Here is a 21,615-nt window from a genome sequence, read left to right as displayed (position 1 = left end):
AATTTATGTAATTTTAATTTAATTGTAATTGTGTTAACAATATATAATCAATTTCTTGAATGTATTTCATTTAATGGTCAAAGTTTAAAATTTTCAACAATTACCCGTGTAATACACGGACCTCAAACTAGTATTATTTATAATTATCAAGATCTTTGTAAATATTATCTCAAATATGAGATAACCATTGTAATTATTATATAAAGGGAGATAATGAATGCAAGGAATTCAAGGGAAATAAATTATCTTTCAATCCATATATCTATCATGTATATATGACGTACGGTTGTCTTTGAAAATAAGTTCCAATTAAAATGGGCATTGCATAAATAACATACTCATAAGTTTCAAGACCGTTTGCTGTTTGTAAACATTTGATACACAATCTGCCAATACCCACTTGATTAAATCAAGATACTTGTTATATTCAACAACTGGTAACAGAGACATAAGATTCAAGGAAGTATATTTGATCAAATCAACAACTGCACAAACTCGGATAAAAGATCAGTAGGAATTGCTTGAAGACAATTAGAATGTGTTGCACGCTTCAGTTTCACTATTCCGGCAATGGGATATCAGCAAGATCTTCTCTGTAAGGAGCATTCATCAAATTCATGTTTCTGTCAACGTCACATTTTCCGCTTTCCAATCTAGTTTGAGCTTTACGGTCAAGTTTTGCGGGTTCAATGAATGTGGTCACAACGTCTTTGCGAAACATTAGGTAGATCACTGAGACAATGTAGACAGCCATGGCAGGAAACACTAATATCCCAATGAACACGTTTGCAACTTTTGGCAAACTGCTGCTGATTAGCCAACCGACAAACGCTGTGATCAAGTAGTAAATGTTGATACAGATTATGCCAAGTCCTAGTACCCATGAGAAGACAATGATCTATACATGGAAAAAACAAACTTTAGAATGTTACATCCACTTCAGTTACATGAACTTGGAGGTAAATAACTCACAATCATTGAGTTTTTGTGAGGTCCCATTTTGGTGGCCGAGCTACTGAATTTGAGTAGTGGAATGAGCGCAAACGGAAGCTCGAATGACAGTATCATCTGAAAAATATCGCCATTGAAAACTAGTATCTAATTAAAAACATCGAGACATGTGTGTTATTAGTGTAAACATCATTTGTATATCTTATCATACTTAGCATATGTAAATAAACATTAGTACTTAGGTTATTGTTATTATTATCATTGTAACATAAGTAGTTGTCGGTTAATATTGTTATAAACAGATGACGGTTATATTGACAGTTATTACAGTTGTTTATAACTGTCATAACCGTTTTGTTTGTTGACAGTTAACCGCCAAAATCCTTGTGTATATAAGGGTGAGGGCCGACACCCTTTGTTCGGCACCAAGATATTTACATTATTCAATAAATATCCATTTCGTTTCTTTTCATTATCATAAATCTTGTGCTTCTGATTTCCAACAATGTGTATATATATAGCCTAAGACGGAAATACAAACCGATGCTATGACAATAAGTCTTCCAGCTCCAGCTGAACCCCCAATTATTGAGACTATTAGACTTGGGGTAATGGCAATGCACCTTGTCAATAAGTTCCTGTGCCACTTCCTCATCTTTAAATCCAAGAAACCCTGTGACACCAACAATTACATTGTTAACATTGATCATTAAAATGAAATAAAGGTGCACTAAATGTAGGGCCGATTGCCGTATTAATATTAATTCCAGAGACCCTATTCTAACCCACCTGTGTAGGTGCCTGTGATCGTTGAACTCTGGCCAGAAGCTAGCAGAGCAATTCCATAAAGAGTGGAGCTAGACTTCCCAAAAACATTCTGTAAAGGGAGTAAAAGTAGCGACGTTTTAACTTAATTAGTCTTTTCTCAAAGTTCTTATCATAAAACTTAAATATTTGATAACGTAAAAGACATTCCTACTTTAAGAAGAAATGAAGCGGAGTTAAGGTTAAGATTGCTGCAAGGATCCTTTTCGTCACCGGGTAGGTTTTTGGCCAAGCAAACACTACCAGAAACAGAAATCATTGAGACATTGATCAAAAATGCTACAAAGAGAGCAAAACCACTCTCAATTAGAAAGTATCTGCATGCATCCTGCAATAATAAAATATAAATAAATATACCGTCATTGAAGAGATTAATTAGATCATATGAAATAACTTTCAAGATGAGTATTGCAAACATTTATATCTGGTATCTTCCGAGAAAGGACTAGAGCCGAATGAAGAAAAAGATTATGCCTGTTAAAAAGGTGAAACTGATGCTAAGATAAATGAAACCTGAGTGTAAAGAATTCACAAACACGTAAAGTTATCTGAGTTTTTTTTTGGCAATGAAATTATACGGCATAACAAGGGCCCCAAGTAGCGCGATGGCATTGCCAGTGGCCCCATGGCCACTAAGCTTAGGAACCAACATTCCCTTTAGCACGTCACCTGCCGGTGGCCTCACATAGCTCATTTCAGCAAAGAAACAACCAGCCATCACAAAAAATAGAACGCCTATCAGTATCTCAAGCTTCCTCACCTACATATGTTCAAGAACTAGAGCTCAAATTTCACATGAAATGCAACTTCCAAGTAAACTTTTTATTGTTGTCCGTCTCAACAAATTTCTGGCATCAAAACTTTTAATTGCGCATTGAAAAACTTTTTACTTACACCATATTTTTGGAGTCCAAGCAGGAGTAGGGTGCTGAAACCAGTGAGAAGAACTCCGACCCAAACCGGAATCTTGAATAAGATATTCAACGCAAAAGCCGTCCCAATCACTGTAAGCGTCAAGGGGATTGATCATTATTTTATGTAAGGGAAGTAAACTAATAAAACTACTTGAACACATCAGTTCATTGATCGTATTATGCCTTCTGGAATATCTGCTGCAATGACTGCAATCTCAGCTAACAGCCATAGACAATATTTAACAAAAATGGGATATTCAGCCTTGCATAACTCTGATAAACGTTTCCCTGAATAGAAAGTTACTATAGTTTAGATATTTGCTATTAATCATCACATGTATAAATAATTCATATGATAAATTCAAAGTCTTACCAGTGCTCACACCAAGATTGGCTGCTAGAGATTGAATCACAAGTGCGAAGATTAACCTGATTAAAATGATCCAAAGTAGCTGAAATGATAAATAAAATTACTTGATGATTGATTGAGTTACTTTACATGCATTAAATTGTTCTGGCATGCATTAAACTTTACCTCGTATTGATAATTCGCTCCTGCTTGTAAATCCGTTTCCACTGCATACATAACAATAATGAGTTTATGAGGATCAAGAAATTAGCCATAGTTAATAAATATACTATTGCCAGGATCAAGATAAGCCAATGAAACAAGGAAACCAGGGCCAATAAATGAGATAAGTTTTTTCCATCCAGGTTTCTGAAGATCATCAATCACAAATACATTAAACTATATATATATGCATGGTTATTCAGCATATCTTTGTAATGATAATAAACATGAGTAATGATTGGGAAATTAACCTGTTCATTGTTCATGTGTTTCTGATCATAGTCTTTGATGTTACGAACTTCACCCATATGATCTATTGAAAGTAGCAATTCGAATTTGGTTACCGTCAAAGTAAAGTTGATGAATGAAGTTTATAAGAGTAGAGAGAATATTAAAATTAGTCAAGTCTTTAGTCCGTTTCTTCAGCCTAAGAAGTCTAGAGTAACGGGTCAATTTTTTCATGAGTTTGTTATGTCTTTTTTGTTTTTATTTTTATTTTTTTAATTCTTTTTAAGTAGCTTTTGAAGTCCACAATTCCCTTTTGACTCGGTTGCTAATTAACTAGGTTTTGCCACATAATAATAATAATGCAAATAATTAATATTATAAGCTGTAGTATATAATCTATGTTATCTAACATAATTTCCCCCTTAATTTTGATTTATGCCTTCAAAGTACTCATTGTACTTGATACTGATCCGCACTCAATACTATCTTTTGATTCCGCACTCTATGTCACCCTTTGATTCCCTGTCGCCTTAACACTCGTTGCTTTCTATGATTGCTTTACAGTATCCTTCTTTCTTCTATCCGGTTCCTTATATGCTTCATTTATTTCGTTTTCATGTAATCTTTGATTACTTTCTCGGACTCTTTAATTCGTATTTCCTATATTTTATGATTGTACTATATTTCCAAAACTTTTTTGTGGTTTCAAGAATTTACCACTTCTGATCATTTGATCACAACAAATTTTGCTTCAAAAGAATGTTTGAACATAAACAAAAACAATTTTTGATTCGTTTGCAAATTCAGTTCTGATGTTTCAAATTGAATTCGGTTTATAAAGATGAAGATGATTTCAATTTGACGTGGAAACGATCACAAAGCAATTACGTGATCAAACCCGTTGTTTAATTATCGAGTCCCTTCTGGTGAAGCGAATTTGTTGATGAAATTGCGATTGCTAAGGTCAAGATCCATGGAATAACAGAAAATAATAACAACAAATTGTACATATAGGGTTCACCCAACACTTTGTGGACTAAGTATTCAAATACTACAACACGTGACCGATAATCTATCAAATGATTGCTTTGTTATCAATGTTGTTAGCAAGCCAATCCAATCCCTCGTATAGACCCTCGCAAGAGGTGGCAGACGCGCTCTGGACATACCTGATACATACAATTTTTCAATTAATCATCACTATTCATATGTTCGTGTGTGCACATGTGGCAAAACTTTACCAGTGTCGCAGCCCAAGAGAATGTAGATCAAGCTTGTCAGTAATCTCAGCAACGTTCATCGCGCCTGGAAGATCTTGCTTGTTGGCAAAAACAAGCAACACCTTATCTTGTAATCCATTCTGAATTAACAAATCTAAAACATGTATCACATTGCCAAAATAATAAACAAATTCCCACTGCAAATTGCTTCCAGATACCTCCCGAAGCATCATCCTGTGTAGTTCATCTTTTGCATCCACCACACGATCAAGATCAGCACAGTCAACCACGAAGATAACACCTTGCACGTTTTGGTAGTAGTGCTTCATTAGGGATTGTAGCCGCTGAGAACGACTAGAATTAGCATTGGTTAAGGGATCATAAAGTTTTTTTTTTAACTACATCCAAAGGGGTACATATCATATATCATTATCCACATACAAAGTGGTGAAAATACCATGTCATAAGCACCAGCATCCCACACAATGAAGCTGATGTTCTTGTATTCAAGAGTTTCAACATTAAATCCTGTAATCAGTCTAACTAATAATTATAGAACTATTAAGAATAAAACTATAAAAAACCTAACTCATCACTTCAAAATAGATTGGATTTATTTTAAAGAACTTGAATATACTTTTAGTTTTCTATTTTAGTACGAAGAATCTGAAAGTTGTCGATATAATTAGCTCAAAAGGAATCATATTAAGCTTGAAACATTATAGCTAAACTAAAAACTTAAGTGTTCCAATCTTGTGATTCTTTTTTCTATGAATGTTTAATTTTTAAAAATTTAGTGAGAGAACATATGAATTTTGTTATCATTTAGTATTATCTTTTTTTTTAAAACTAACTTGAGTAGGATGTAATAGTGAAAAAAAAAAAGAAATGTACTAGATAATAACCAAAATTCAAACTAGCCTAAATACAAGTTTGTTGGCGTTTAAAAAAAAACTAATTACAAAAAACAATCATTAAATAGTAGCTAAGATTTTATATGTTTCATTTGTCACTCAACCTTAAAAAAATTTAATCGTTTATATAAGTTTCACAAGATAGGAACACATTAGTGACTTTAAATAAACTAGGAACAGACTTTGAGTGATTATAGTGAATACGTACCAACAGTAGGGATAGTGGTGACAATTTTGCCTAATATGAGCTTGTACAAAATTGTTGTTTTACCCGCTGCGTCCAGACCGACCATCCCGATACGAATCTCCTTCTTGAATAACAGATTGTATAGCTTCGTAAAAGACAGACCCATCTTTCAAATCTACCATATAAACCGAACCATGATTGTATATGTGCAATGTACTAGACTAGACTCTATATATATATATATATAAGACTTACGATTGTTAATATAGAGGCAGTCAAAGGGGACAAGCTGAATATTATTAGTATTATATTATATGAAGAAGCGTTAAATATTGCGGGGGGTGTTGCCATGAAAAGTTGAAGAAATGAAGCGTTGACTCTTGATGCTATAAATAATTGAAAAGCTAGACTTGTTTTATCAACAATTAAACATTTGATTTTCCTTTTTACAAACACTGAAAAAAAAAGACTTGTTAGACATGACTATCTTAAGATATTTGGCACAAAATCAACGGTATATATAACATCAATAGTCATATGTAGGAAATAGAAGAGTGAGATGTGTACGTATATCATACATTTATCCTAAAGAGGATAGATAGGTTGTTTTTAGTGGAAACCAAATAAAAACATACCAAGTTTTCAAAATTAGTAGATGGAGAGATGATTTCACTAATTTAGTAAAATAATAGAGATGACTTATGTTTGATGCAACTCTACTAACATTACCAAACTAAGCATTTCATTTTCTCCTTTTCATTTAGAAACATTGGAAAATACTTGTTATAGCTTGACACCTAGACCGATTGGACAGCATTGCCATGGACCCCACCGCATCACTACCGTGTTGTCGGCTACCACCATCGTCACCTTCATCTTCCCCACTATTGTTGTCGCCTCCACCACATGCCACAACCAGCCCAACACCATTTTTTCACCGTCGTCGTTGGCTCGTTGCCGCCACTACCTCAATCATCGTCACATCCACCTGTTGTCACCGGCCGCTATAAAAATAATACCCGGTAAATTCATTTGATTAATTTACTTTCTAAAACGACTTATGTCAACCCGAGTCAAAACGGTTTTGTTTTGTCATAATATGTTTTGACCCGAACCAAATTATTACTTTTTTTAAAAACAACCTATTTTAGCATGAACTCATTTTGTTTAGAACTCTTATACTAGGCTTAGCCTTATTGGTTTCACCACCCATTAAGAGCGAAATCTTAAAATTTGTCCAGGCTTCTAGCACAATGTTGTCATGGTGTTAAATAATGTGAAGTTCATCTCAAATGGTGAGAGAATGAGAGTTCTAAGTCTCATTGTGGGCTAATGATGTAAAGTTAAGAGTAGTCTAATGGGGTGTATGAGTTTGTTACTGGAAAAAAATTAAGGTATGGTCTTTCCGTTCATCCAGTTTCGTTTTCCTTTCTCTTCTTTCAAAAGTTTCCATTGGTGGCGTAAAATCAATATTGTTTTAAGTACCGTTGCTACTGGCTACCGGACACGTTGTGAATCGCCGGTATATCCGGTTCCCACTAGTATGAACCGTCCAGTACAACCAATAGTAATATCTCTAAGCCTGTCTTGGTACGAATGAAAAACCGATTTTTTAAAACATTTGTGTGAAATATTCCTTCAAAAGGCACATGGGTTGTTTTGATTGGAGTGACTAGTGATGCAACGTAAGTGAGCCAATGATCGGTGGAGTCAGACACCCCTCAGTTGTGCCCATTGAAGACACGCGGCACATTGTCATTTGAGAAGGGACGTGGAGATTGCATGGGCGAAAAGTGAGGGCGACAAGGGCGAATTTGGGGGGAACACCGCCCCCTGGGCGAAATGGGGCTGGGGCGTGGGTTATTTGTCGCCGGGAGATGGAATTTATTATTATTATATTATTAGTGTGTATGTTATATAAATACATATATATATTATATTAGTATTCATTACACCACAAAAACAAATTCCTACCATTTACTGACTGGGCGCCACATGTCGTTATTCGCCTCAATTTGTAGCTCCTCCATTGAACACAGCGTTATGCCCGATAGTCGTTATGTCCTTCTCATTGTTTAGAAATAAAAAAATAAAAGGAAAGAAAAGGTAAAATGTACTAACTACCCTAACTTTTGATTAATGTACTAGCAAGCCCTTCACCTATACTTTTTGACAAGTATACCCTCCATATGTTTTTTTCCGTTTGAGAGTACACACACATATTAAGTTTATTTTTGCTTTTTAACAGCGTTTGGGAGTACACACACATATTAAGTTTCTTTTTGCTTTTTAACAGCATTAAGTTACGAGTTAACAAGGAGATGATAGATGTGAAATATACATGCGCCGTCGTCCACTTGTTTGGAAGATGAGTGTTACTTCCGAACACTTAGATTTCGTTTCGTCCCAGAGAAGCTCACAATCTTAATTTTAGTTTTATTTTTTTACTGTATGCTTTTTGAGAAAACGATACACATCTACACTGAGTTAAAATAATAAAAGATTTCCATGTAAGCAAGTGCAGGGGAAATAAGAATACAAGAACAAAGTTTGTCTGCTTATTACCATACATCATATTACAGAAACAAAGCCATACAAGTGAAGATGTATATCGTCTATGAAAGCCGACCAAAACACAAGTGTTTGCTCAACATAGATAAATTGCTAACACTACTCGCGAATGTATACCATACCCGAGTCCCATTTAAGCCTGAAATTTGAAGCAAGACGAACAATTATAACCCAAAAAATGAGCAAAATTTTAGCCATGAAAATTGAATCAAGGTTTACCTTGTTAGCAATGTTGTTGGAAAGCCAATCGAGTCCCTCGTATAGACCTTCCCCAGAGGTGGCACATGTGCTCTGGATATACCTGAAACATGTTATTTAAATCATCAGTTTCAAATTATAGTGACCGAGTCAAATAGGTCAAACGTTGTCCTTAATTGTTTGATTTAAAAAAGAAAATTACCAGTGTCGCTGTCGGAGAGAATGCAGACCAAGTTTGTCGGTGATCTCAGCAGCATTCATTGCATTTGGAAGATCTTGTTTGTTGGCAAAAACAAGTAACACTGCATCTCTTAGTTCATCCTGTAACATAATCATGTTACTAACTAATAAACAAATTCCCACTGCGATTGATCAACTAAAAAAGTTTTAGAGCCACAAAATACCTCGTTAAGCATCCTGTGTAGCTCGTCTCTGGCCTCAACCACACGATCACGATCACGATCATTGCTGTCTACCACAAAGATAAGACCTTGTGTGTTTTGGAAGTAGTGCCTCCACAAGGGTCGAATCTGGAAAAAAACAAAATCAGAATTTGATTTCACAAATTATAAAATGAGTTTATTTATGAAAGGAGTAATAAACACAATCTTTTATATGGTTTGATGAAGCAGGTCAAGAAAGTAACTGTTTACGTAGTAATTGGTGACAACATTACCTAGTCTTGACCACCAACATCCCACACGGTAAAGCTGATGTTCTTGTATTCAACGGTTTCAACATTGAATCCTGCAAAAATACAAGTTCCAGGACATAAAACATAAAAGCTAGACCTGAAGATTTTTTACAACATTTCAAATTGCTAATCATGGTTAATTAGAAAGAGAATCTTCTGACAGATCTGTAATTTTCCTTTAAAAAATGTAAAGCTCAGGTAATGTAATGAGTAATGACTACTGAGATTCTCAAGACAGTAAGACTTGATCTCAAAACAATACACAAATGTATAAATTAATAATCTATATCTTTGAATAATACGATTTAAGAAGTGTTTAGTTGTTTACTGTTTACTATTTAGTTTGAACTTGTAAGCATAATAAGATACCAAATAACCCAATTTGACGGTCAAAGTGGAGGCATAAAATGAGGTTTTGGAAAATGAAATATGGTATTGACTAAATAACAGAACAGATTAAAAAAATTGAGTGTTCATGTTATAGATTTGCGTATGTTAATGACCAAAATAACGATTCAGTGAAATGTGAGAAGCAACTTTACACTTTATAATGAAGGCATGATAGAAATTTCAACACAAAAACATTAACAGACTTAGTTAAGCTAGCCAAATGAACCACATTAATACACTTTTCAAGAAAAATATTAGTTTTTCTGATGCCCCAAAAACAAAACCTATTGCCTTTTCCAGATTGGTAATTTAAGACTAGCACGGCAGCACGCTAGCAAACTCATGAGAGACTCATGGAGGCATATGCTTATCTACATCTCTGTATATTATTTTAATATTATTATTATCATATTATGTGAAGACGATGTTAATCACCTAGCATAAAAGTATGTGTCTAAAAGGAAACGGGGGAAGAAAATTCAATACAGAATTAATTTTGTTGACAATGAAGCATACCAATAGTAGGGATAGTGGTGACAATTTCCCCCAACTTAAGCTTGTACAAAATTGTGGTTTTACCAGCTGCATCCAAACCAACCATCAGAATTCGCATCTCCTTCTTAGCAAACAAGCGACTGAACAGCTTGGTGAAAGACAGCCCCATTTTTGTATCTAGCACATAAAAAGACTAGTAAGTGTTCATACTTCATAGTGACTTACTCATGCTTACAGAAGTAAACTAAAGACTTCATACCAAAAAAACTTATGTTCATAATTCCATTGAAGCTTTATACATGACCAGAAATATTTGATAGAAATGAAAAGATGAGCCAAATGCAATATCCAACACATGCAATATTAATCATACTAAGTTATACTAAAACCATATGTATGCGTTTTTATACATGGATGCATACTCAAGAATAAAATCACCATGTGTTACTTATGATGTAAGTACAAACAGATTTTAGCCATTTGCATCTTAAACTAATAACTAAAAGAGGCAACAAAAAGAAGCATATTTGTGGACTTCAAAGTCATGGAAGTGCATCAACCATGTAATATTTGAAACTAAAGCCCTACATGATACCCCATCCATATCGGTGCTATATCGGTTATTGGTCCCCATGTGAACTATCGGTCAAAATATCGGTACCGATAATATCATCAATAACTCAATATAAACCAATAACTCAATATAAACCAAGTATATGAGGTTAATTTGTTAATGTTAGGAGAGTATACTGATTGTTAGTGTTAAAATGTTAAATTGCTATATATATAAATTATGCATGATATTAAAATTGCCGATATCCCACAACAATAACCTATATCTCAAATATCAGTCCTTGACCAATATCCGATTTTTACAGCATTAACTGCATAGCATGACAGACTCCCTCTTTGTTCAATCACATCTCATAATCTCATATACTTGAAATCCCGTGGCACAAAAACCCTATGTTTACCTAAAACTTACAGTCATGCGTGCAATTTCAACCCCAATCTACTCAAAAGTCAAAAGCTAAAATTATTTGAGTATTTGAGTACATCAAGAACAAAAAGCAATTCTTTACTTCAAACTCAAATTGCATGTATCATTACAACACCGATTCAAATGAAAATACAGATTTACGAACGCCTTATAGTTAAGAAAACTCATTTTACAAGTTCTGAGTGGAAAAATGTAGCTTAACGATTGAAGATGTGCAAACGAGCCGAGCCACTCGAGATCGGATGATAAAGAGCTCGAAACGAGCCGAGTATTTTCGAGCCTGCGCCTCAAATAAAGGTAGTTTAGTTACCGATCCCGAGCTCGAGCCTTGTGTATTTTTAGGTTTTACCTACTTTAGACTATATATCAATTTCACACTGCACAACGAGCCATTAAGGTACGACTCGAGCTCAAGCCGAACTAAGCTGCTTTAAGGTTCATCTCAATACATATAAAACAACTAAAAGCACATATAAATTAAACAATAAATAATAGGCGAGTTTACGCCTAAAGTTAAAAAACGACTCACGAACCGAGCTCAAGCTTTAGAAAAAAAGAGCTCCAAACTAGGCGATCGTTTCTGACACAAACAAACACGTAAATGAGAATAAAATGACCTAAGTCACACAGCAAATGAATCAGTAACAAAACCTATCCGATTGATGGCAGATCCAGTTCCGATCTGAACTAAAACTAGATATTCAGGTTTTATATATATATATATATGCGAGACTTACGATCGCTGGCAACCGGAAAGGTGACGTGGAGTGTTTGGAATCAAGAGCCGTAGATCACCACCACCAGCAACGGCAAGTGGAGGCGATCAAATAAACAGGGGGTTGGTTATTATATATAATATAAGCCCGATATTCCAGATACTTTTCACTAATGTACCAGTGATCCCTTAATCTTTCATTTTTATTACAAAAACTATTTAATATTATTATATAATTGGATTGTTTTGTCGACCAATCTAATCATTACTTTCTTCAAACAAGTATGGAGGTGTTAGTTGCATATTTAGGCATATTTATAGGTTTTAATTTTTAGCCACTCCATTTTCATCATATTTTTCATATATATCATATTATTTTGTAAAACACTTGTTTGTGGAGTGATGTTGTTAAATCGTTTTATTGTTTTTTAGATGTGAAGTGGTTGCGAGAGATTACAATAGACATGTGGCTGAACCCAAAAAACTCAAGAAGGAAAAGAAAATCATGATTTGGGTGATTGATGAGCCAAAATACAAATGCTTTTTATGATCCGTTGTTTTCTACAAGAAAGTGAGTTAAAATATATATATATAAAAAAGGATTTTAAGAAATATTTGTGTTTTTAAAAATAAAAAAATATTTGTGATTTTAAAAACAAAAAGAGCAAAGTGTCATTTTCTTTATCGGAGTTTGGTCAATTATGCGGCGTTAGTAAAAATAACTTTTTTTAAACATATGGACCCTTGAGGTTTCCAAACTTTACTATTTTCGTCTATTTCACTAACTTCGTTTATTTTTTTAATGATAAGTCAAGGGTATTTATAATGCATATACGTGTGAACCCTCGGGTGGGCAAAAGTGAAATTGCACTAATTTTGACGTTATTTTATCAATCTCGTGAAAATAACTTTAAAAGTGATGGACGGTTAATCAGGCATCATATGGTGGCGTTGATAGCCGAAAGACAATGGTACATACACCGATCAGCCGGGGGTCTCACCGGAAGCAGCCTCTTTATCCCTATGGGGTAGAGGTAAGGCTGTCTACATCTTACCCTCCTCAGACCCTACCATAGCTTTGCTATTGATGGGATATACTGAGTACGATGATGATGAAGTCAGGGGTATTTATGTTCTCATGTCTATTTGTATGAATTGACATTTGTGATCATACCTCATTAACGATTTTTATAATATGGAGATTTCATTCATTCTTTAACCAATTTAACATTATATTATATTATATTATATTATATATATATATATATATATATATATATATTATATTTTTGAAAGTCGGTCTGTGAGTCATTACTTTGGCAAATAAAATTGCAATAAAAAAGAAAATGGGGTTCAACCATACTTCAAATTCCAACATTACACAAAGAAAATATGGTTCGGCGGCCTACTTATAATTCCAACATTATACCCCTCTGGATGCATATAAGGTATGCACCATGATTTGGCATGAAAGTTTTAAGGACTTTTACGAGTTTGAATGGGTAGCACAAATATGTTTCTAAGGACTTTTATGGGTTTGAAGGCTAATTCCTAGCACAAATATGTTTCTCAAATATGATTTTCACCCTAATTTGATTTGAGACTTGCATTTGGAGTTTGATATTGATGGATTTGAAATGGCTGAATATCTTTATTGTTCTGGCATGACAATTTAGTTGCAGACACAACAAGCTATTATATGAATTTCTTTGAACTAATTACGGTCCCCCCCCCCTCCCCCGGGAACACGGGGGTTCTTAAAACTAGTTATTTTTTTAACAATGACTTATAAAAATGTCTATTTTACTCATATTTCTATTAAAAATATAAATTTCATCTATAGCTATTTCTTAACTTTTGTTTTCTTTACTAACTTTCGGGTTTTTATGATTTGTTTAAGTCCATATACAACAACATATATAAAAAATGCGATTCCAAACAGTCTCAAAACACAATAACCGAACTCTTTCCAAACCAAACATGTCCTTGTTCAAAATATAATCTGACTGAAAACCTTAACTGAACCAAAAAAAAATAAAAAAAATCGACACTCGATGCTTTTGTCATTCGTTTGGACTGAAAGATAGGATCGGTCGTAGCAGATAAACATGATTATTTTATGAACTTAACTATCCTCAAGAGCTTAGAAGTTTTGCAACTATAATAAATTTTAAATAGAATAAAATGATGATTTTTCAAAATGGGCAAATGTTGGTTTATTTAATGTTAAACAATCTCAACCTCATAAAATATAGGGTTACAAACTTTAGAGTTGTATAACAACTTATAAGTATAATTAAATATCAACCTCATATACTAAGAGTGGATTCTTGATATTGGTTGCACAAGACATGTGACTGATAATAAGGAGATGTTTAAATAACATGCCTCAATCATACCCGGGCGTTAATATGGAACAATCACAAAGCTACTAGTTTACATGGGGTATCAACAGAGGCCACCTAATATGATGCAGCCACCTCAGCGTCCACATCAATATCCTCCTCAACAAGATCACAAGGCTCCACTTGTTCAAAAATCAAGCTTCGAATGCTATTCTCACTCAACCACCGCCTACACAATACGGTGGCCCTCAGTTCAACATGCAACAACCATCTTCATTTGGTCAATTGCAACATAGTGGTGTTGATTATCAGCAGCATGAACCACAGTTTCAGAATCAAATGGGCCAACAACCAAACATTCCACCAGTACGATCTAAAATGGGTTTTGAGGATAATCCACCCAGAAAAGGCGGGAATAATCATTATTTTACTGCTAAAATGACGGGTCTACTATGACCCCCATCAGCCTAAGCTTACAGTAATTCCAATGGCAAGAAATCAACAGGTAAATTGTTTTACTTTGGTCTATTGGCGGATATTAATCCCAACTTAAGAAATTCCCTACATTAATCCTAACTTTCACTCTATTAGCCTCCACCGAGCATTTTCTTAATGGGAACTAATTCGGTTAGTTTTAGAGCAAAATATGTCGTTTCTCCAAATTGAGGTAGACAAATAAAAAATGTAATTCAACTTAAAAACTCACCACCACGGCCGTCGCCGCCACCAACGCCGCCGTCACCTCCGCCACAAACACCACCACTACCACTACCACCGCCACCTCGGCTGCGGTGGTCGAGGTGGCGGTGGCGGCGGCCGTGGTGGTGAGTTTTTAAGTTACATTACATTTTTATTTGTCTAACTCAACTTGAAGAAATGTCATATTTTTGCTCTAAAACTAACAGGGTTAGTTCCCATTAAGAAAAGGCTTAGTGGAGGCCAATATAATGAAAGTTGGGATTAATGTAGGGAATTTTTTAAGTTGAAATTAATTTCGGTCAATGGGCCAAACTTTGAATTATTAAAATCCAATATCCCTTTTATTTTTGGAACTATGCTAATGTACCGTGACATGGTCATGATATTTTGCGTACATATGCTACATGAAACTGAATGTTAACCATGTTGTTTCAGAATGTTTCAACTATTATCCTTTGTGGGCACGTCTCACATAGCATATACGTGCAAGCAACTTGTGGCCCACCTTTTATGAATAATGCTCTGACGATGGCAAATCTAGTAGTTATGTTCTCTCTAGATGCTATTAATCTATCATCTGTTTGACATTTACAGTAAAAAAACATGACGTTACAGCAGCGGTTTGTTTACTAATACTGACTCGACTTATATATGTGGATGATAATGTTTCATGATGCTCCTATATAGTAAGAGATATCAGAGAACCTTGATGCAAGTTACTTTCTCCATTTGATTCCATAGGGTGATAATGTTCCAGCTCCATTCATGTCATTCAAGTCCACTAGATTCCCTCCATAGTTATTGAGTGTCACACCCGGCTCCATGGGCCTAGGCGTGTGACCATAGTTAGTACATGTTTTGAAAATACATCAAAGTATGTGTTGTGTAGCGAAAGTCTTTTCTTGATTAAAATATTCATTTATAGAAAACTCGGGAATTAAATACCCGCTATTTTCTTACAAAACATTAAAGTGATAAAACGTTAATTTACATCGTTTACATAATTAAAACCAAACTGAGCCATCAGATGTGTCTAATGGCTATATCATCCATCTTCTACTACACCTTTCTATTGATTACCTGTAAAATAGTTTTATAAAATACGTCAACAACAATTGCTGGTGAACACGCTGACACTAAATCATTTATACAAACCTTTAGCTTCACTCGTAACAACTCAGCGACCCTATAGACCGGCGTACCAAATATATCACATAGTCAAGCCCTAACGGCCCTATAGACTGGCTCAATAAGCAGGGACGTGATGCTAAGCGTGGCGGGGTATGCCTACCCTCTGACCACATATGTATGGATCCAGACACACGTATATCTAGCCTGAGAGCCAGCAACCACTAAAGTTTCAGGGATCTGTAATCCCATGTAAACTTTTGACTCGTTGAAACGACTCGATCAAATAGTTTAAAAGAGTTTGGGACGTATTCACTTTTTTGATGAGTTGCTCAATTAACAACTTCTATTATCAGACAATATAAGAGAGTGGAGATTGAGATGGTTTGGACATGTGAAGAGAAGACAGACGACGAATCCTGTTATTTCCGTAGAAAGCATTACTATAGAGGGGAGGAGGGGTAGAGGACGGCCTAAATTGAATTGGGATGAGAGGATTAGACATGATCTGATAGACCTAAACCTCTCAGAGGACATGGTTGAGGATAGGAATTCTTGGAGAAGTAGAATTAAAGTTAACGATTTTTAGAGAGAAATGAACACTTTAGGGCGTCTATTAACCTTATTCTAGTCACACACAATAATGGTATTTTCTTCCCATATTATTATTATTATTATTATTATTACTACTACTATTATTATTATTTGTATTATTATTATTATTTATTATTACTATTTACTGTTGAGCTTTGATTTCCTTATATTGCCCCATACATATTAGAGCTGATGGTCTCTCTGGAAGCCACCTCTTTATCCATTTGGATAGAGGTATGGTGTGCCTACATCCCACCCTCCCTAGACCCTACTTATAGCTTTGCTGTTGGTGGGATTTCACTAGGTATGATTGATTGATTGATTGATTGATTGATCTATATTTGATGAACGATTGCCTCGGACCTATAGTTCGAGAATAATAGTTTAATAATTTATTTAGATCAAATGATCTAGCTTCAGACCTTTATTCTTGTTAAATAGCTTTAAACCATCTTATTGTTAAAATATTACTTTAGATCTTTAGTCTATAAAATCCTATTTTAATATTGACGTTTCTTCATGTAGAAGAAATCAACTAAATTATACGTTTCTTCTTCTAGAAGAAATCATGTTTATAAAACTTTTATGTTTCCTCCTTTAGAAGAAACATTATTTATTCAGAATGATTACTTAAAACCTTTTAGTTCATATGACGTTTGATGTAGCATGTTTTGGCCTAATAGGTTCGAACACTCTCATCAAGCTCTCTAGGAAAGTAAACGGGTCTCGCAGTTGATTGGGATTTATACGAATTACTTTCCTTAGACAAGAGACTCGACTACCGGTATTGTCACCTTTCCAGCTACTACATGCCTGTCATGTTTTTTGATTAATTATTTACAATTATCTTTTTTATATAAAAAAAATTAAAGTTTATTCCTTTAGAAGAACGTCAACTGACAGCATTTATATGCAAAATTTTATGTTTCTTAATAATAAAGAAACGTCTATTTTTAAAAACTTTATATATAAAAAGATTAGATATATCTATAAGTTTTCCAAGGTTTAAGCTATACCATCGACTAGAATCTAAGCTATGAGTTGAAATATCATAAACATAACTCTTACCTTAAAATCGGTATAACGCTTAAGGACGAATGCACAATACTTCGACTATATGTAGGGCGTTGTGATATGGAACGTTGAAACTTTAGTGTGGCGTCGGACTCCAACTCGATGGCACGAACTTCGAGAAAGTGGAAGTGATTAGGTGTTCGGGATGCCATAAATGAACAACCCATGATCACTATTTATAGTTGAAACTCACACCGTCGGTCCGACCGTTGCTAGCCACCATTCATTCTTGTGATGGCACGTGTCCTTTCATGTTGACATGTGGCGACACATGTCATTCCAAATTATTAGTCATTGGACACATGTCGATTTCATCCGATTAGTCATTGGACATGTGTCGCTTTCATGCGATTAGTCATCAGACATGTGTCGCTTCATGAGAGTTTACATATATTTATTTTAGCTAAATAACTAATTGGTCCCTCAACTTCTTAAATTGTCAAAATTGATTTGGAAATTTGTAGGTTGTTACATTGAGGGAGGTAAGTCATCCTCTTCGGAATTTGTTAAAAGATATTTGGTTATGTGCTGGAATTTTTTATACAATCGGTTTGGCTCTTCTTTTTTCCTTCTTAATTTTGACTCTAGGATTTATGCTTTTGACTTAACGCCGGTGCGATATCTGTTCCAGAAACGGAGCACATGTTACGATGTTATGTTATTCACACGTTTATTCTGAGTTAGGCTACAAATTCTGAAGTTAACTCTGCCTCTTTTGTTTTAATTGCACCCTTTTCTTTCCTCTTGTTGCTTCAGTAAGTAACTATACATCTATAGGTCTCTTTTTTTTACTAAACATTCTTTTTCAATTCTTAGATGCTTCGAATTCTAGCCTCTAGTGTTTATTATAAACTTTTCTGCAAAATGCTAAAAAATACATAAAATAAACATACGTGTTCATTTAGAGGGTAGATGATTTCTTTTCAGATCTATGATGCTGGTTTTGCTTTCCCTACACCAATTCTGGCACAAACTTGGCCTATCTCTTTACAAAACAGGGACATAGTGGCAATTGCAAAGACATGTTATGGTAAAACATTAGGCTATCTGATTCTTGCTTTCATGCTTCTTAGACATTGTAAGAACAATCCCTAACTTGGGCCCACAATGATTGGTTTATCTCCCACAAGGTAACTTGCTACTCAAATACAAGATGAGTCCATCAAGTTTGGCATATTCATCAGAATCTCTTGCACAGTGAGTTTTTAGTTACTATTTTTTCTTTTTGCATATCGGTTTGCTAATGCGTGTTGGTGAATGTGCTTTAGTGATTATATGGCGGGCCTCCTAAGGGCCCACAACTAATGGAATTAGAGAGAGGGGCAAATATTGGTGTAGCAACTCCAGGTCAACTTAATGATATTCTTGAAATGAAGAAGGTTGACTTCCGCCAAGTTTCTTATTTTTAATTCATTACAAACTTTCAATTATTACAAAATTCTTATCTTTGTTTTTTTTTCTTAAATCTCATTTTGTTCGATAAAAGTATGTTTTATAAAACTTATATTATATATATATATATATTCCATTTGGGTTTATAAAAACTTTTGTAACCAAGCATTCATGTTCACGAGTTATTTTCTTGAGATTTTATCATGTTCATTCCTCGTCATGAAATGCTTAGTTGAACTGTCATTGTTCGATGTAGAAATTCCCATTTAATCAAGTTTCAGGTTATTCAAACAAGTTTTTAACCTGAACTTCAATTAGAATTAATTAGACTTCAATTTGTACAAAACCAAATATAATTGGGTTGATTTGAAGTCGAATCAATTCGAATTTGAGCAGTTTGAACTTAAAAGGTGTTCAAACCTATTACAATTCAGATCAATTAACCAAATTGTTAAGAAGTGCCTAAAATATACTCCCTCCGTCCTATTATAAGTGTCATAGTTTGACTTTTCAATTTTTTTTTGCAACTTTGACCGTAAATATTTATGTTCGTGTCATATAATACTTGATGAAAATTATATCAATGTAAAATACATTTAAAACCCAATCCATTCATATATTTTACATCAAGTATTATATAACACAAACAAAAATATTGTCGGTCAAAGTTAAACAAAAAAGACTTGAAAAATCAAACTATGACACTTATAATGGGACGGAGGAAGTATCAGAAAAACTACAACCATTTATTTCATCTAACATCTTTCAAACTCCTAATAGGACTATATGTCACACTCCGACTTAGGGCCTAAGCGTGTAACCAATAGTTGGTACATGTTTTGTAAATATATTAGAGTTTGCGGGTGTCACACCCGGCCCTGAGCGGCGGAAACAGCCGGGCGCGCGCGAGTAGGAATTGATACTTAAGCACGGGCCATTGCAAACATTCAAAGTAAGATTTTCATTGCGCATGAAAAGTTTAATACAAATACATTACATTGTTTAAAAATTATAAAAACATCCAAGTATAAAAATTATTGAAGATTTCCACGCCATATCCCCATGCGCGGCGGGAACAACCACGCGCATCGAAGGGATAGAACTAAAATCTTCCAAAAAGCTAGTTTAGATGTTCAGCGTGAGGTGCTCTAAGTGTGACTCCATGCGCTACCTAGTTATCTCCTGAAAGACACGTAAAAACATTTGAATCAGTATAAACTGAGTGAGTTCACAAGTCTTAGTAACTTGATAAATCGTATTGCATCATAATCTTGATACAAATCATTCTGAAACATAATTCTGATAGCATCATTAAAACACATGCTTGGTAAGACATAGTTATCTCAACATATTCTGATAAAATCGTTCCGCGGGTTACGCTGCGAACATTTCTGGGAACTGTGCTCGTCTATGCAAAGTGGCGCTGCCACTACGAGCTAAAATAAGTAATACCGTCCCGCGGGTTACGCGCGAACGTTTCAGGAACATGTGCTCGTCCATGCAAAGTGGCGCTGCCACTACGAGCTAAAATAATAATACCGTCCCGCGGGTTACGCGCGGACGTTGTGCCGGAAAACAAGGCGCTCGTCCATGCAAAGAGGCGCGACCCCTACGAGCGGGTTCAAACCCATAGTACTGCCCCATGACCATACTAGGCACTCGTCCATGCAAAGAGGTGCGACCCCTACGAGTGGGTGGATCAAACCAGCAGTCCCTACCCTTAGAGTTCCAATGGTAAAGTGATCACTTACTCGAGTTCTAGCGCACATACATCGAAAACCTTAGATAACCGTTTGCATTACTCATCATGAAACATAACTTAAACACATAATCGCTTGCATAGCTTGTAAGTATACCATGATAAAACATTATTTAAGTACGTGTCCCTCGCCCCGAAAACAGTTTAAAAATAGTGAAAACAGTGAAAATAGGGGCTGTGAGACTCACCTGTGGTTCTTGTTAAGGGATTAATCGAGATTCGGGTTTTCTTGGTGTTGGCCTCGGAATCGAAGGTCTAGAATACGATTAAATAACAAGTATATATATTAAGATCAAGAAATAGGAGAATATAAGGGTTGGATAGTAGGTCTCAAGGTTATATTCTCGGCTTACCTAGTAACAGGATCGGAGCTGGAAACAACGGATGCTTGGGAGAGGATTAGTGCAAGTTTGTAGTTCTTTGAAGTGTGTTTTGGGTGATAATTTAGGTTACAAATTTATAGGCAAACTCAAGGGAACACAATCCCTTGCTTTAGGGGATTGAAATCTTTTCATATCTAGGTGTAATGATGATAAAGTATGGAAATTATTATTGTTTATTGTTTACTTAAAAGTGGAGGAGTGGACAAAAGATCTTGATTTGATTTGGACAGGACATGCAGGTCTGGGGTTGGTGAGGATAGGGTGGCTGACAGTTGACTTTTCATGTTACAGTGTGCTTTTTCAGGTACTTTTGTCAGTGTACAGTAAAAAGTGGAAAAATCTCTGAAACACGCTACTGTTTCCTTTTG

The 21,615-nt window shown here is 35.0% G+C and overlaps 2 protein-coding genes and 1 pseudogene across 3 annotated transcripts; all 3 read right to left on the bottom strand.

Moving 5' to 3' along the window:
- Positions 1 to 425: 425 nt before the first annotated feature.
- On the bottom strand, positions 426 to 3,569 carry LOC143604197 (metal transporter Nramp6.1-like). Its single transcript, XM_077080753.1, has 13 exons — positions 3,513 to 3,569; positions 3,330 to 3,408; positions 3,226 to 3,266; positions 3,064 to 3,142; positions 2,874 to 2,978; positions 2,671 to 2,780; positions 2,355 to 2,536; positions 2,193 to 2,250; positions 1,931 to 2,104; positions 1,740 to 1,828; positions 1,493 to 1,640; positions 973 to 1,068; positions 426 to 898 (listed from the first exon to the last, which is right to left on the bottom strand). The coding sequence occupies exons 1-13, from the start codon at positions 3,567 to 3,569 to the stop codon at positions 560 to 562; spliced, it is 1,557 nt and encodes a 518-aa protein (XP_076936868.1). The 3' UTR covers positions 426 to 559.
- Positions 3,570 to 4,286: 717 nt separating this feature from the next.
- Positions 4,287 to 6,005, bottom strand: LOC143604199 (ADP-ribosylation factor-like). Its single transcript, XM_077080754.1, has 5 exons — positions 5,832 to 6,005; positions 5,167 to 5,237; positions 4,928 to 5,053; positions 4,731 to 4,849; positions 4,287 to 4,658 (listed from the first exon to the last, which is right to left on the bottom strand). Exons 1-5 carry the CDS (start codon positions 5,974 to 5,976, stop codon positions 4,565 to 4,567), a joined length of 555 nt encoding a protein of 184 aa, XP_076936869.1. The 5' UTR covers positions 5,977 to 6,005; the 3' UTR covers positions 4,287 to 4,564.
- Positions 6,006 to 8,340: 2,335 nt separating this feature from the next.
- LOC143604200 (ADP-ribosylation factor-like) lies at positions 8,341 to 12,057 on the bottom strand (annotated as a pseudogene). The gene is made up of 7 exons (XR_013148242.1): positions 11,896 to 12,057; positions 10,180 to 10,335; positions 9,256 to 9,326; positions 8,984 to 9,109; positions 8,782 to 8,900; positions 8,601 to 8,682; positions 8,341 to 8,520 (listed from the first exon to the last, which is right to left on the bottom strand). The product of XR_013148242.1 is annotated as an ADP-ribosylation factor-like (transcript).
- Between the last annotated feature and the right edge of the window lie 9,558 nt (positions 12,058 to 21,615).

Source organism: Bidens hawaiensis, unplaced genomic scaffold, assembly GCF_021521415.1.
Source record: "Bidens hawaiensis isolate Kalapana, Puna unplaced genomic scaffold, B.hawaiensis_p1.1 tig00064188_1, whole genome shotgun sequence".
NCBI lineage: Eukaryota > Viridiplantae > Streptophyta > Magnoliopsida > Asterales > Asteraceae > Bidens > Bidens hawaiensis.
Note: the sequence above shows the minus strand (reverse complement) of the source record. Positions and strands in the feature narration are given on the sequence as shown.